Source organism: Ursus arctos, unplaced genomic scaffold (genome assembly GCF_023065955.2).
Source record: "Ursus arctos isolate Adak ecotype North America unplaced genomic scaffold, UrsArc2.0 scaffold_4, whole genome shotgun sequence".
NCBI lineage: Eukaryota > Metazoa > Chordata > Mammalia > Carnivora > Ursidae > Ursus > Ursus arctos.
In genome coordinates this window covers 30,355,374-30,369,258 of record NW_026623056.1, presented here as the reverse complement: position 1 = coordinate 30,369,258, position 13,885 = coordinate 30,355,374, and the positions used below count along the sequence as shown (strand labels likewise).

General features: G+C 53.9%; 1 protein-coding gene across 1 annotated transcript in view; it reads left to right on the top strand.

The window, feature by feature from the left end:
- The window catches only part of PDIA5 (protein disulfide isomerase family A member 5), a 91,969-nt gene that overhangs the window by 17,512 nt on the left and 60,572 nt on the right, over positions 1 to 13,885 (top strand). Inside the window, exons 2-3 of the mRNA XM_026494902.4 lie at positions 2,915 to 3,041; positions 5,992 to 6,079. Of these exons, the coding sequence (XP_026350687.2) occupies positions 2,915 to 3,041; positions 5,992 to 6,079 (215 nt within the window). The remainder of the gene's footprint in view (positions 1 to 2,914; positions 3,042 to 5,991; positions 6,080 to 13,885) is intronic.

The window sequence follows — 13,885 nt, the reverse complement described above, 5'->3', positions numbered from 1 at the left end:
GCAGTAGAATAACAGGTAATACTATGATGGAATGAACTTTTTGGTGAGCTCTCAAGGTGGGTTACATAAGGGCAGTGGGTCCTCAAGTATTGTACCCAGTTCCGGCAGGGCAGACTAAGGGACACATATTTCCTCAACTCCTCCTCCTGGATAGTTTTACCCTAGGGAGAATGAACGTTTGAATTCTAATAGCAGATTATATTTAGAAACACTAGAATATGGCTACGTTTCTGTCTTCTACTCTGCGGAGATGGAACATTGTATTACATATTATGGTAACTGATACCGTTGGAGTGCTGTATGATTTATAAAGCATGTTCGATAAATTACCCCATTTCATCCTCCCAGCAGTCCCACTAGGGAAGTATCGTTATTTCCACGTCAGATGCAAGGCACTAAGCCACGGAAGGCTGAGTGACATTGGCTAGGCATCTTAGCTACTGAGTGGTAGAGCTCAGATGCAGCTCAAGACTTCTGCTGCAAAGACGCAACGGACTGAGAGGGCATCGGGTCAGGTAGAAAGACGAGGGTTCAGGTTCTGGCCCCGTTACTTATTAGCTATGTAACTTTGGTCAGATTATTTAACTGATCGATACAACCCAGCATATCAGATAATCTACGGTTGCCTCCTTTTATTGACCACATTCATCCATAACTCTTTGTCCTTGCTCATAACATTATGGGCTGGTTGCTCCGTAGACTACAGGATGTATGTCCTGGACTCCTGTTCACCATCGGCATGCTAATCCTCCTTGTCTCTCTCTGTGGGATCCTTTGTTCCCTAGGTTCCATGTCTTTCTCATTTTTTACTCACTTGTTTTGGTAGAGCATGACTTCCAGTATTTTCCTGAGAAAGGGTGTATTGGTGGTAAGTTTTTCACATCTGTACTCACAATTGACAGACAGTTTGGCTGGCTATAGAATTCCAGCTGGAGATCACGTTGCATGAGAGTCGTGAAGGCAGTGCTTCATTGTCTTCTCGTGTGCTGACAAGCAGGCTTAGGCCAGTTTTGACTCCTGGTCTTTTTGTATGTGGTGGGTTTTTTTCTTTGAAACTTTCAGAATCTCCTCTTTGTCAGCAGTGTTCTGAAAGTTTTCAGCGATGTACTTTGGTGAGAGTCTTTTTTTATTCATTGTGTGGGACCTTCTCAACTGGAGACTTACATTCTTTAATTCTGGGGTATTTTCTTCGAGTTTTTTGTGTTTTGTTTTTTTGATAGTTTCTTTTACTCTGTTGACTTCTTTTTCTGGAGTTACTTTAATTTGGCTCTTGCACTTAATGGATCCATTTTCTTATTTTTCTTACCTTCTTCTTTTTTTTATTGCTTGATTTTATGTTTTATTTTCTAGGAGTTTTTTAAAATTTTACTTTCAACTCTATTGAAATTGTTTAGTTCTGTGAGAGTTTTACTTTCCAAGAGTTTTTCCTGATCCTCTTTGACTATTTCTTTCTCACAGCATTCCGTTCTTTTTTAAAAAAAATTTTTTTATTTGAGAGAGGGAGAGCACAGGCGAGAGCACAAGCAGGGGCAGCAGCAGAGGGAGAGGGAGAAGCAGGCTCCCCACTGAGCAGGGAGCCCGATGTGGGGCTCGATCCCAGGACCCTGAGATCATGACCTGAGCCGAAGGCAGACGCTTAACCGACTGAGCCACCCAGGTACCCCGCATTCTATTCTTTTATGAATGCCACATTTCATTTCTCTGAGAATAATAATCAAAGTTTTGCTGTTTTCTGATCTTTTTCTTTTCTGCCAAGTATCCTCTTCTTTTAGATTTGTTCTCATCCCTGTGTTTTGTATTTGGGCTTTCCTCAAATATCCGGGAACTCGGGTTATCTGTATTGCATCGCGGGGCACTGGCACATGCATTGGAGACTGTGAGTGTGAGGAAGAGGTGGGGGGCACTTGTTTACTGAGGGGGCCTCCCAGCGGGCATTTCAGTGGGAACTCAGTTGTCTCATTGGAGAATCTCCAAGTCACCATCTTCAGGCTGTTTTTCTTGTGCTTCTCAGTTTCCACAGAGAAAAATTCACTAATCTCCTGCTTGGGGGAGTAAGACTGGCAGCATTCTGGAAAAGGGAAGGGAGATGTCGGGGTGTGGGGGCAAAGGGGGATGGGTGATCTCAAGGTTCAGTTTGTAGACTTTCCCTTAATCCCCTTGTTTTCTCTCAGGGCCATACTTCTGTCTGCCTGGTGTCTCCCAGCAGAGCTTTTCTTATTCAGTCTCTCCATATAGTAGCCCCGTGTTTTCTGCCAGCTAGGCAAGGGGCTGCTGGCCAGCATGTGGGCTGGGTGAGGGGCTGTGCTGTGTGACTGTTCCTTATTCAGATTTTGAACACACCTCCTCCCCAACCTGCTTCCCGCCCACCCCTCCTCGTGCCTGCAGAGGTGCTTGGGGCCTCCAGTATCCGAGGTGGTTCTCAGGGTTCTCTGGGAAGAATCGCTCATTTCTTATTGGCTGGTGTCCTGAGATCATTGGCTGATTGGGAAAAGCTGCAAACCTTCCCTTCCCATCCTAAATATGAGAAGTGATCTTACTTCTCTGAGGATTAGTACTTCTAGGTGGGATGGCGTTTTCACGCTGCTCTGGTGTGTGGTTTCGGGGTGCAGTGTAGACACTGCCTTCCCAGAGAGGCCTGCTTGAGTAGTGTGTGGCTCGTACAGCATTATGAAAGTGCCGGAAGAGGAGTGGTGAGTTGGACACTGGGAATGGGCCGGGCAGTGTCCTGGGGGGGGTTGTTAGTGATTTGGAGAGGGGGTAAGGTGGAAAGGTTGACACGCTGTCCCCAGAAGGGTTGGTGTGCCCTTATCCCTCTGAAGTAAAGTGTGTTTAGGCAGCGTGTCTGCAGGCTCCTATTCTTTCTGGGGCCTGGCAGGAAGCTGGGGCTCATGGTCCTTGGCTTCTTGATCCCCAGGTGGTCCTGCCGGTGCAGCTGTCCTCCACAAAGGTCTCCTCACTCATCGAGAAAATTTCTGACCCCAAGGACTTGAAAAAACTTCTCAGGACCCGGAATAATGTGCTGGTGCTGTACTCCAAATCTGGTGAGTGTGCAGCCTGGCCTTAGGGGTCACCCATCAGGGAGGGGATGGTTTGGGTTCGGTGGGCACAGGTGGGACGCAGAGACCTCAGGACCAGAACCACTCAGGGAGGGCCCGAGGGTCATCAGGCTTGTCAGCTTCCCCCAGAAAATGAGGCGGAGGCACAGGGGGTGTTCATTCTGTCTCTTTTGGGTCCCCGAGAGGCTGTTTTAGTTCCCTGTAATCCATCTTTCTTCGGAAGAGCCTCTGGAGCCCTCTCGACGTCAGGGGGAAGGGGTGTGTGTGAAGGGGGGTGGAGGATGGCGGTCACTGGGGATGGATGTCCTGGTGTCCTGGACAGGCACGGGCTGGCCACAACAGGGCACGCTTCGCCAGAGCTGTTGATGAACTGACTGGGCTGGCCTGTCGCCAGTTGAATCGGTCCCAGGCTTGGGAGCACGCACCCAGGCTGGCAGCCCCGGCCCTGCCTGGTCCCCATCTGTCCCACTGTGGGGTCAGCACACGGGACTGAGTTGGCAGTGGGCTCCAAGAGCAGGACAGAGCAGTTTCAGTGGGGGTAGGAGCCGTGGCTTGCCTCTTCTGACCTTGAGGCTGGCAAGGGCATAGTGGATGGAGAGAGGTTTGCTCAGCTCTTGGCTGTGACTTTGAACATCTGACTGTTGATGTCGTTCCAGCAGAGTTAAGTGTTTTCGCTGCTCCTAAGGATGCCAAGTTTTCTGTGCCCTGGAGGAGCAACAGCCAGTGGCGGGGCTGGTTCCGGGCACAGTTCTCCCTGGCAGCTCATCCTCAACGCTCATGGGCACGGGGGGATGGATGTTTTGGACGTGTGTCTCTCCAGAAGCCTGCCTCCTCTGAGCACCCTGGCATTTGCTACTTCTTGCCCTTTTGAGGGCTTGGCACATGCTTCCTAAGGTCGTGGTTGGGAGCCCGGCATGTGTCTCGCAGCTCTCTGTTGTCAGGAGTAGGGGGCAATTGAGGCAAGGGAGAAGCAGAGTTGCTCCTGAGGCCTGGGGCTCAGGGCCCTGAATAAGCATGGCTCACCCCCTTGGCTGCTCGTGGAGCCGGTGGTTGCCAGTGTGGAAACGCGCTCAATTCCTTCTCTGGGTCGGTGCTGTCACAGAAGCTCGTCATCCTACACAGTCTCTGCGGGGAACTCCTGGGACCCACTCCTGTTTGCTCCTTTGCTGTGAGGAAGGTAGTGCAGGTTGTCAGAGAGCGTCCAGTTTACCTCTGGGTAAACTGAGGCAGAGGGAGACTGGCTGACTCGTCTGAGGTCTACCAGCTGGTAGATGGTAGAGTTGGCCTTCTGTGCTGCCCCCACCTTGATTCCTCTGCTGGAGGGTAGGGAAAAATGTATGAATCCTGCAATGATGGAAGGCTCTGAGATCAGGAAATGATTATGGTAGTTGTGGGGCCGGACGCAGGGCCTGGACCACTCTTACTTTCTCATCTGCGCTCCCCCAGCCGCTGGCTGGCTCATCGGCAGTGGGGTTTCCAGTGCTTCCCGGGCTCCTCTCTGCCTTGGACTGTCAGGCAGCAGGACCGAGGTGATGATTTTACCTTCCTGCCCCCTTGCCCAGACCTGCTGCCAGACCTGTGACCCTCACTGGGCTTTTGGAGCAGAGAGGTAATTGGACTTTCTGCACTCCCATCCCCCCAAGCAGGGCCTCCCTTTCCCCTGCTGAAAGGCGGGGTTCAGAGTGGGATGCTTCATATAGCTCGACTTCAGCTTCTGCCCCCTGCCCCACCCTAGCGAGCCCCGTCTGAGCCCCGACTCGTGATGGAGCGATGGCTTTTCCCCCCTCTGCTGTGCCCCCTCCTCCAGTTGGGCTTGTGGGGGTTCCCAGGAGTGCCTCCTTCGGGTGGCTCCGTGCAACTCTCTAGAAAGATGCTTTTTGTTCACTTCCATGAAAGGCTCAGCATGCTTTGTATTCACAAACAGCTACCATTATCCATGCTAGAAAAGGAGATCTGTGCGGGCAAATAATTCAGACATCATTTCTGCTCGGCTTTGGAATGTACCTTACGGTTTTTGGTGGGGGAGGCAGCAGACTTGCTCTCCCTCCCAGTGTCTGCATGCTGCGCCCTTCAAGGGAGCTCCCAGGTGTGACGGGGAACGGTGGCGCACCGGCCACAGCCCTTCTGCAGCGACCGTTGCAAACTGGCAGTGTTGGAACCCTGGCCGCGAGGCTCTGTCCCCAAGCACCTGCCCTTCCACGGTAGTTTCCGGCGCTTTGCCCAGACGCCTGGACCTTTGAAAAACTTCCTTTCTCATGCTCGCTCCACCCTCCCCCAAGGCATAATGCGCGTTTTTGCAGGTGACCCTCCAGGTACTGCCAGGGCTGGCCCTTCTGTTGCTGCTGGGGAAATGCGCTGTGAAATGTGACCTGGGTCCACTTGGCATTGGTCCATCAGAGACTAGTGTCACATACAAACCTCATTTAAGCACCAGGTTGTACTGAGGCCCTGCTGAGATGAGGATGTGATACACAAGTAAAGGAAGGGTCTGGCCCCTGCTCTTGGCAGCTCCCAGCTTGGGCTCCAGGACAGGAGTGTGGAATTGGCAAACTTGTTCCCTACGTTAGTTATAGAATTGTAATCGTTTGGTTACAGGATTTTCACAGTTTGTCCCAGAAAAGTAATGAGTCAGAGATTCTACTGAGAGTTGAGCATCTGGCTTAGAGATTCTTGGAAGAGTGGGGCGTGAGGTGTGGCATAAGGGAGGGGTGAGTTGGGGCTCTGTGTCTGTGAGGAGGGCTCCAGAGGCTGGCGGGAGCAGGGGTTTCTGAGAAGAATTCTCACCAAACTATTGATCCCCAGGTCAGTGTTGTAACTGGTGCCCTGGACTTCCCCTCTGGGACGGGTCTCCATCCTTCCTTGCCCCTGAGGGAAGATGGCAGGAGTGGTCCTAGGGTGCTCAGGCACAGATGTTTAATTTTTTATTTTTTTACAGAGGCTGCAGCTGAAAGTCATCTCAAGTTATTATCCACTGTGGCCCAGGCCGTGAAAGGACAAGGCACCATCTGCTGGGTCGACTGTGGGTATGTCCTGGGGACATGGGGTGCGGGGGCTGGAGGGCAGGGCCTCCTTGGGGCATTCGGAGGGTGGGGTAGGGAATTGTCCCCGATGAACGCTCCGAGAGAGAGGACGTGATGGCGAGATTGCGGTAGGAAAGCCTCTCTCCCCTTACCGCAGGGTCACCCATGGACTAGAGAAGGGGCGGTTGTGGCTTCCCACCTGTTCTTTCCAGCCCCACCACTCTTCTTCTCTTTTTCCATAGTGCTTTTCCTTTTTACTCTGTTGTCATGTGTCACATGATTTATTTCTTCCCAGTGGGTTGGAAAGGGGGCCTCGATGCCCCGAGAGGCAAGGTTATTTTCAGGGTCACCCGGTGGGCTTGCTTGGGGGAGGGGTCTGCAGCAAGAACCATGGGCTTTACCCCCAGCCCAGGTCATTAATAGCCCACAGCGCGAAAGTGGTGGAATCAGCTGGTCGAGGGACTGCTGCCTCGCCTTCTGAGGTGGCTCCATTAGCTCAGCCCTGGACAGGTGGCTTTGTCCTTCCAGCGCTCTCTTCTGACCTGTGTCTCCCTGCCCACCCCCACCTGTCCCAGTGCCAGCACTGCCTACCCCTCCTCCACCTCCTCCTCCTCCTTCCCGACCTCCCTCCACCCAGTGTTAAGGCGGCAGGATCAAACACCAGCCCCCAGGCAGGTGTCTGTAGGAAGGGGGGCTACTTCTTAGGGTGGGGAAGGGGTTTCTTGATGGAATTCCTCTGATTCTTCCGAGTGTGGGAGTTTGAGTCCCGGGTGTGCTCCGCTTGCCTTTCCTTCCAGTCATTAGGCATAATTTCAGCATCTCTCCGTACGGCGTGCGTGTGGGCACATACGCATACCCCCTTGTTATACAATCAGCTCCCACTTCGGTATACACTGGCCTAAGTACAGAAAAGGCACATAGAGAGTGAGTGAATGTAGGAAAAATGTAACTAAGAGCAGGTTTGTGCTTTGTATGTTTGAGCACCTACTGTATGCAAGGCTCTATGTTGTACTTGGCGGATACCAGCATTTACATCCGCTTCTGACCGAGGACAGGAAGTGCTTCCAGAGTCACTGTGTCTGGACTTGGACTTGGGGTCTGTCAGGGGTATGGGCTTGGGATGAGGAGGGGAAAGGAGAATGTTGCACTGTTGCTAGTACAGGGAAGAGGTGGGGCTGTGCTGGGAAAAGAGGCAGTTCTTTTCGTGGATGGCCTACAAAGGGCTTCCTAACCTTTCCTGCAGCCCGGCTTCTAGCCCGCGGGTTACCTGAGCTTCGCCGGCTCTGCTCCAGTGCAGGCTTCCCCTTCAGCCGGAGCTCTGAACGGCCGCTTTGTGGATGAACTTCTGGGACACGCTGATTTATAAGTTGACGGCCTCGAGTTCGTCCTGCCCGTGATCGGAGAGAATTGAAGGGAGATGTATATTTTGACAAAGCGGTGCATGAGACCAGGAGAAGAAGTCTTAGCTGAGTGGTGTTTGCTGTAGGGGTGTGTGTGCGCGCTCCTGTCTCTGGCCTCACGCCTCCTGATTTACTCAAACACCAGTTTAATGGAGAAACTGCTCACCAGATAGTTGGTGAGATCTTGGCCATTGGTTACTTCTAGTTCATAGCTGATCTAAAAGTGTTCTTGTCTCCTAGGTATGTCTCAGTCTCCCACGTTTTCCCTGGAGTGCACTGTGTGACTGGCAAAGCCACAGAGCCTCTTCGAGGGGACAGGGCACTTTGGAATCTCCATATCTGGAGATGACACAGGTCCTGCCACGCTGGTAGAGCCTATCTATCACAGTTCTTAGGGTTGCAGGCGGCAGAAATGCGAAGGAGAGCTTAGATGTAGTCGCTGCCTTCACCTGCACGTTCCTAAGCGCTTACTGTATCCCTTGAGGTACACAGATGGATAATAGCGTCCTCAGGAGCTCAGCGTGCAAGGAGGAAGCAGACCCCGAACCCGGTGCTCACAATCATGTGAGAAATGCAGTCAGTGGAGGCCATGGGTGTGAGGGGTGTCCCTTTATTCTGCCTGGAAAGGTTGAGAAAAGCTGCACAGTGAAAGTAGAGTTACAGTTTGGGGCAAAGACCTTTGAGTACCAGGTCTTTAAAGTGCCCTGGCTTTCCCTGCAGGCACTTCCCTGCCTGTGGTGTGGGCCCCGAGCACTGACTGGGGCCCTCTGCTGCTGGGCGTGGGGGCAGCAGTCCTGCTCTGCTCCCTGTAGGGGCAGGACTAGAGGGGGCCAGGGCTAGAACGTTAGAATCCAGGGCTTGTTTGGAGACATGATGTCTGGAGTCAATAAAAGTGCCAGTGGGAGAAATAATCCTGTGACTTTTGATGTGCTAAGATGAAAATCTAGGGGGGCACCTTAGAACTTAAAGAGGTAACCTTAGGACAAAAGGACAGACCATTCCATGTAGTTGCCACTCAGTTCATCCCTCTAAGAGGAAGTATAGACTGAAATGTTACATGGCTTTTAAAATACGGACTATGGAGCTGTAATGGGTTGTGTTGGAAGCAGGAGTATCTGGGTCCAAGTTTGAAGTCAGAGGCAGGGTGCAGTGAGATCTTCCCAGAGCAGCCCAAGGGACAGAACTTGGGGTTCTAGTCTATGCAGGCCACTGGGGATGGCAGTTCTCATGGACAGCCATTACACAGGGAGCTACAAGGGCGTGAGCTGGTTCTGCCCTCCTGCGTGGCCACTCCTGCCCTCGACTTCTGAACGTGCCCTGTAAACCATTAGGGGAACCCACCACGTTAACCCCAGGGCCTGGTGATGACAGCTCTCACTGTGTCCTAAATGTGTTCAGTCTGTGTTTATGAGTCTGAATGAGATGCTCTGGGGATGGGCAGAAGTGCTCTCGGGAACACTTTCTCTTGCTGTTTGCAGTGGAGTGAGCAGGTGGAACGGAGCCAGCGTCTGCTCACTTTTTATCCTAGCAGCTATTAAATAGCAGGTGGTCAGCCAGAGTGCACCTCCCCTCACACGGGCCCTCCTGAGGTTCCCCATCTCTCATCCTTTCCAGCTGTGCTTCCTGCCATGTCAGCAAAGGGTTGGAGGCTAGAATAAGCATGCCAGGGCTTGGGAAGGGGGTGACAGGAAGGTCTCGAGTGAAGAGCCCACTCTGCTTTTCTCCCTTAAAGGGCAGGTGGAGGGAACGGGGCATTCTAGGGCAAGAGAAGATGGTGCTGTGGCGTGAAGTGTCTTTGAAGGTGTGCGGAATAATGGCAGAGGCCTGGGTTGAAGGGCCAGGTCTGCTCCTAACGAGCCCTATGACCTTGGACAGATCGGTTTCCTCATCTGTAAATGGGACAATAGTACATATTCTGCTGCCTGTCCAGGTCCGTAGTGAGGAGCCAGTAAATGGCTTCTTTCTAGAATATAATTTAAATGTGAGATCCCATTTTTACTGTTACTTTTCACCTGGGCAGGATTGTTCAGGGCATTCCCAGAGAAGCCGAGGGGAAGAAATGGTGCATGCGTTCTTCAATGGCTCTTTCTTGGGGGACGATCCCGTGGGTGTCGACAGGATGCCTCTGGAGACAGTTCTGAGCATGAGAGTCAGTGCCAGTGCACGGGCTGTTATGCTCTGACCCTTAAGTTTGCAGTGTAGTGGTACTTGTAGGACTGGAGGTCACAGGGCCAGGCTTTGAGTCCGACGGACAGCTGATAGCTGGTGGACCTTTGGCAAGTTGCTGCCCCTCTCTGGGCTTCAGCGTCAGCTTGTGGAGTTCAGTCTTCCAGTTGGCGCTCATCCCTGAAGAGCCTGGTTCAGAAAATCCTGGAAGCTGCGAGGTTTGGTGTGCAGTGTGGATGCATGTAAGTTTGTGGCAGTCTGTTTTGGGTGGGGTCTTTCTCTGTGTCTCCCTCCCATTCTGGGTGTCTGCTCTGTATGTCTCTCCTATCCTTCCCTCGGAGCTGCTGGCGTCTCCTGCTTTGTTCCCGCTTCCTTACTAGTTTGTCGCCTCTTCCCCATCCCTGGGTACCTGCCTCCCCCGGTTTTTTTGGTCTTTGTCCTCTTCTCTCTCTGGGTATTCCTTTTCCCCTTTTTCTCGATTTTCTGGCTCTTCTTCCCTCCCTTCTCATGTGTGGCTGCAGGCCACGCACCGCTCTGTGTTGGTTTTCTCCCAGGTCCCAGGCCCTGTAGCTTGTTGCTGTGAGGTGTCTGTAGGGTGTCTGGCTTCTGTCCAGGGATTTGTCAGCGCTCCCTTCCCCTCACTCCACCTCCTGGCTCAGACCTCAGCAGCCACGCTCGGGTTGGCTGGTGGTGGTTGTCCGGCTGTTAAGTGGGTTGTGTGTGAGGGAGTTGGTATTCCCCTCGTGCCCTGCAGCCTGGCATCGGGCTCGGCCTTGGCGCGGAGTGCTGCTGCGGGGGCGGCTGAGCGGGAGCCAGCAGGCGGGAGCTGTGCCTGGTATGCTAATTCCCGGGGCCGATTCTCACTGGGCCGAGACTGCAGATCGGGAGCTCGCTGCCTGCTTTTCCTGAGGGTTTGAGGTCATTAGCTAGCCACACTTTCCTTCTTCCCTGCTCTCTTTCTCCCATCTGCTTTGGTTCCCCCGGAGCAGTGCTGACTTCCCAGATCCAAGACGTGGGGCCTCCCAGGGCAGGCATCACGTATTTTGAAGTCTTATGTTTTCTTCTAAAAATTCTTTGAATTTAGCATTTGCTTCTTCATATGTCAGCATGTTTAACGTTATTTACCAGGGAATAAAGTGGACTCCCAGAAGAAGTGCCGTGTTTACGTTGTGGCTTCAGATGCCTCCCGGCACACTGCCCCGTGCTCGCGGGGGTGCCGTGCGCCTGCTGAGGAGCACGGCCTGGAATCCAGAGAGGCACGCCCCCCTCTCCTATTCCTGTCCCTTTCGTGGGCTGTGCTGCGTACGTCTTCCTTCATCCTGTGCCTTCTGGAGGCAGGTACCATACAGAACAGCCGAACTTGGGAGGATCCCTGTTGTCCCAAGTCCCTCATCAGAGGGTGCTGTGTGACCACCAAGGCTGGTCCAGGTTTAAGACCCAGCTGTTCCAGGCTGTTCTGTCTCCTGCCTCAGGCCCTCCAGCTGCATTCTTTCAGTTGTCCTGGGTATGTGACACCCAGCAGTCACTCTGACAGCACTTTCTTGCTCGCTTCTAGTCCTCTTCCATTTTCTTCATGTCTCAGGAGTGAGGCCTTTCCTCCATTTCCTGACCTGCCCGCCCTCAGGGGTCACAGGTCCCCCTGCTCAGAATCCCACTGTGTTAGGCCCGGCAGATGGGAGAAACAGATTTACTGCTGCTTTGATGCGGCAGCAGATCCTGGAAAGTCCGGGGTAGCCGGGGGCACACCGTGCCTGGGATGGTGTGCTCCGCGTCCTGCCCAGCTGCAGGAGGCTGCCCCCGGCTTGTGTGGCGCTCAGGGTGCCGACTCACTGAGTGAGGACCCAGTTGGGGGGCTGGAGGGAGATGCCTGAGTCCGAGTCTCCATCTTCTGTCCGGGGGCCTGGCTCCTGATTCCCATCAGGATATAGGCAGCCCGCTTTATGTTTTAGTGGAACTGGTCCCTCTAGAGGAATTGACAGCTCCATTCACCTCGTTTGGACAGCTCCTACATTTTGCAGCTCGGGAAACCATGGGCCCCACCAGCAGTCACAGGCTGGCTGATGGTAGAGCCAGCTCTAGAAGTCGTCAGTCCCTCCAGCTGGCAGCTGGGCTGTCCTCCAGGGAGGGTGTGGTTCCATAGGCTGTGATTTGGGAAAAGCACGGCTCCCCTCCCTGAGCCTCCAGCACCTTGTTTCTTCTTTTCCTTCCTGCTCTCACCCCCCACCTTTCATCCCTGGGTCTGATTCCCTGGAGCGGGAGTGGCCAGCCTCTTGGGCCCCGGTGACTGCACATGAAGATCCAGTAAACACAGCAGCACACGCCGCAGCGGCCACGCCGTGCTGCTAGCCGGCCAGCCTGTAACACCTACAAATGCACGTGTCTGTGTCTTTGTCTCTCTGGCCTGCGGGTGGGGAGGGAAGTGTGTACAGGCCTCTGGAATCTTTCCCGCACATTCTGCGTAGAGGAGGGCCAAGGGGGGTGGGGCGGGACAGGATGTAGCAGGTCTGGGTGAGTAAACAGCGGAGGGAGGCAGGGCTCCAGCCTCCCTAGCAGACGGTCCGGCTGCACAGTCTGTTCTTGCAGGACAGTTGGGAGTGGCAGGTGAGGGCCTTTACATGGCAGTCCACTCTCTGACCCATGGTGGTTTTCTCCCTCCCTCTGCATCCCAGCAACGCCTCTCATTTCCCTGATTGCTGCCTTTGTCTCCCTGCCTTTTTCCCCCAGAGCTTCACTCACTGGCTGGGGAACGGAGGCAGAGAGGGAGGTAGCCAATAAATCAATTAATTGTGCTTAATCTATCAGCCCAGATCCTTTTAAGGTCCCGAGCTTGGGTAATCTCTCTTCCCTTCTTGAACTCTTTAAGACTTTTATTGTCTGTACTGAACGATTAGCACGTGCACGTGTGTGCACACACACACACACACACACACACGCGCACACACGTACTCTGAGAAACAGGAGGAAGGGGAGCCAGTCGGAGAAAGCACTATAAGGAATTGTCCTGGCAGGACTCCTGGAGCTCAGAAGACAGAGTCCAGAGAGCCAGAAGTGTAGAGCCTTACCCCAGGAGCAACAAGACACTGTCGTTCACTCCCTCAGTCACTCGGGCTGTGTGGAGTCCTGCTCTGTGCCAGCTACAGAATCAGCTGTGAGCCAAACAAAAGCCTCGCCTTCCCGGAGCAGACGTTTCCAATGGGAATGACAGTGGACACAGTCCAATGTGGAGCCGCACCACTTTGGACAGAAAGACCGCGGGGAAGGGCGTGTGGGACTGCAGAAGGTGCTCGGCCGAGGCCCTGGGGTCTGGGCCAGAGGCGCTCAGTTAGGCCAGGAAGCCGCCTCCCCACAGACCCCTCTGAGCATATATGCATTCGCATTCGTGTGCACGGGTGCGTGAGTGTAGGGAGCAGGGAGAGGAGGAAATCCTTGGAGAGTGTCATAACCCAAGGAGGGAAGCGGGTTGCACCGACTCTGCAACAGGGAATCCTGTGGCAGAGACAGCTATGACAGCTATGACTCGCTTAACTGAAGTGGGGGCTGCAGGCTGGGCCAGACCGGCAGCTGGGGGGCCATGCTGAGGAATAGGCGGGGGAGCCTCTGTGCCCTCGCAGCTCTACTCAGCCCAGCTGGTCGCATTGGAGCATTCGCCCCTACGCCTGTTCTGAGCTCACCCAGCACCCATGGCTGTAGCAGCGAGACTTTTCCTTGGAGCAGGTCCTGGCAGACCAAGGCAGGGATTGGGGTTGGAGTGATTCTGAGCCCTGTCCCTCCTCTCTCTGCTTTGTGAAAGTCACAGGAAGAGGCTGCCAGCCAGGCTTGCTGGAAGAGAGCCAGCATGGGGTGGTGCGTCTCCCCTGGTTGGCTGCCTTGTGAAGTCTGAGCGGCCCCCTCAGGTGGGGCTTTGTAAGCAGGCTAGTTGGGTGCCCCTGCTGGATGCCAGGATGGGGCTGAGGGAAGCCTGAGCTTCTGGAGATCGCTTCCTGCCCCAGCTGCTGTTCTTCCTGCAGTTGGGTGAATGGCAGGTGGGCACCCAGGAACAGTTGAGTGCCGTAGAACAAAGCTGGACAAGGCAAGTGCCAAGTGAACGGTTGTAAACACCCTGAGTGGGGAATGAGCTCAGGCAGGGAAAGGGCACCTTAGATGCAGTCGTTTGCAAACCTGTCAGCCAGGCTTCACCACGGAGCCCCTGTAGGCAGGGCAGGCCCAGGCTGTAATAGCTCTTGTCAGCGGAGGCGTGTATGGC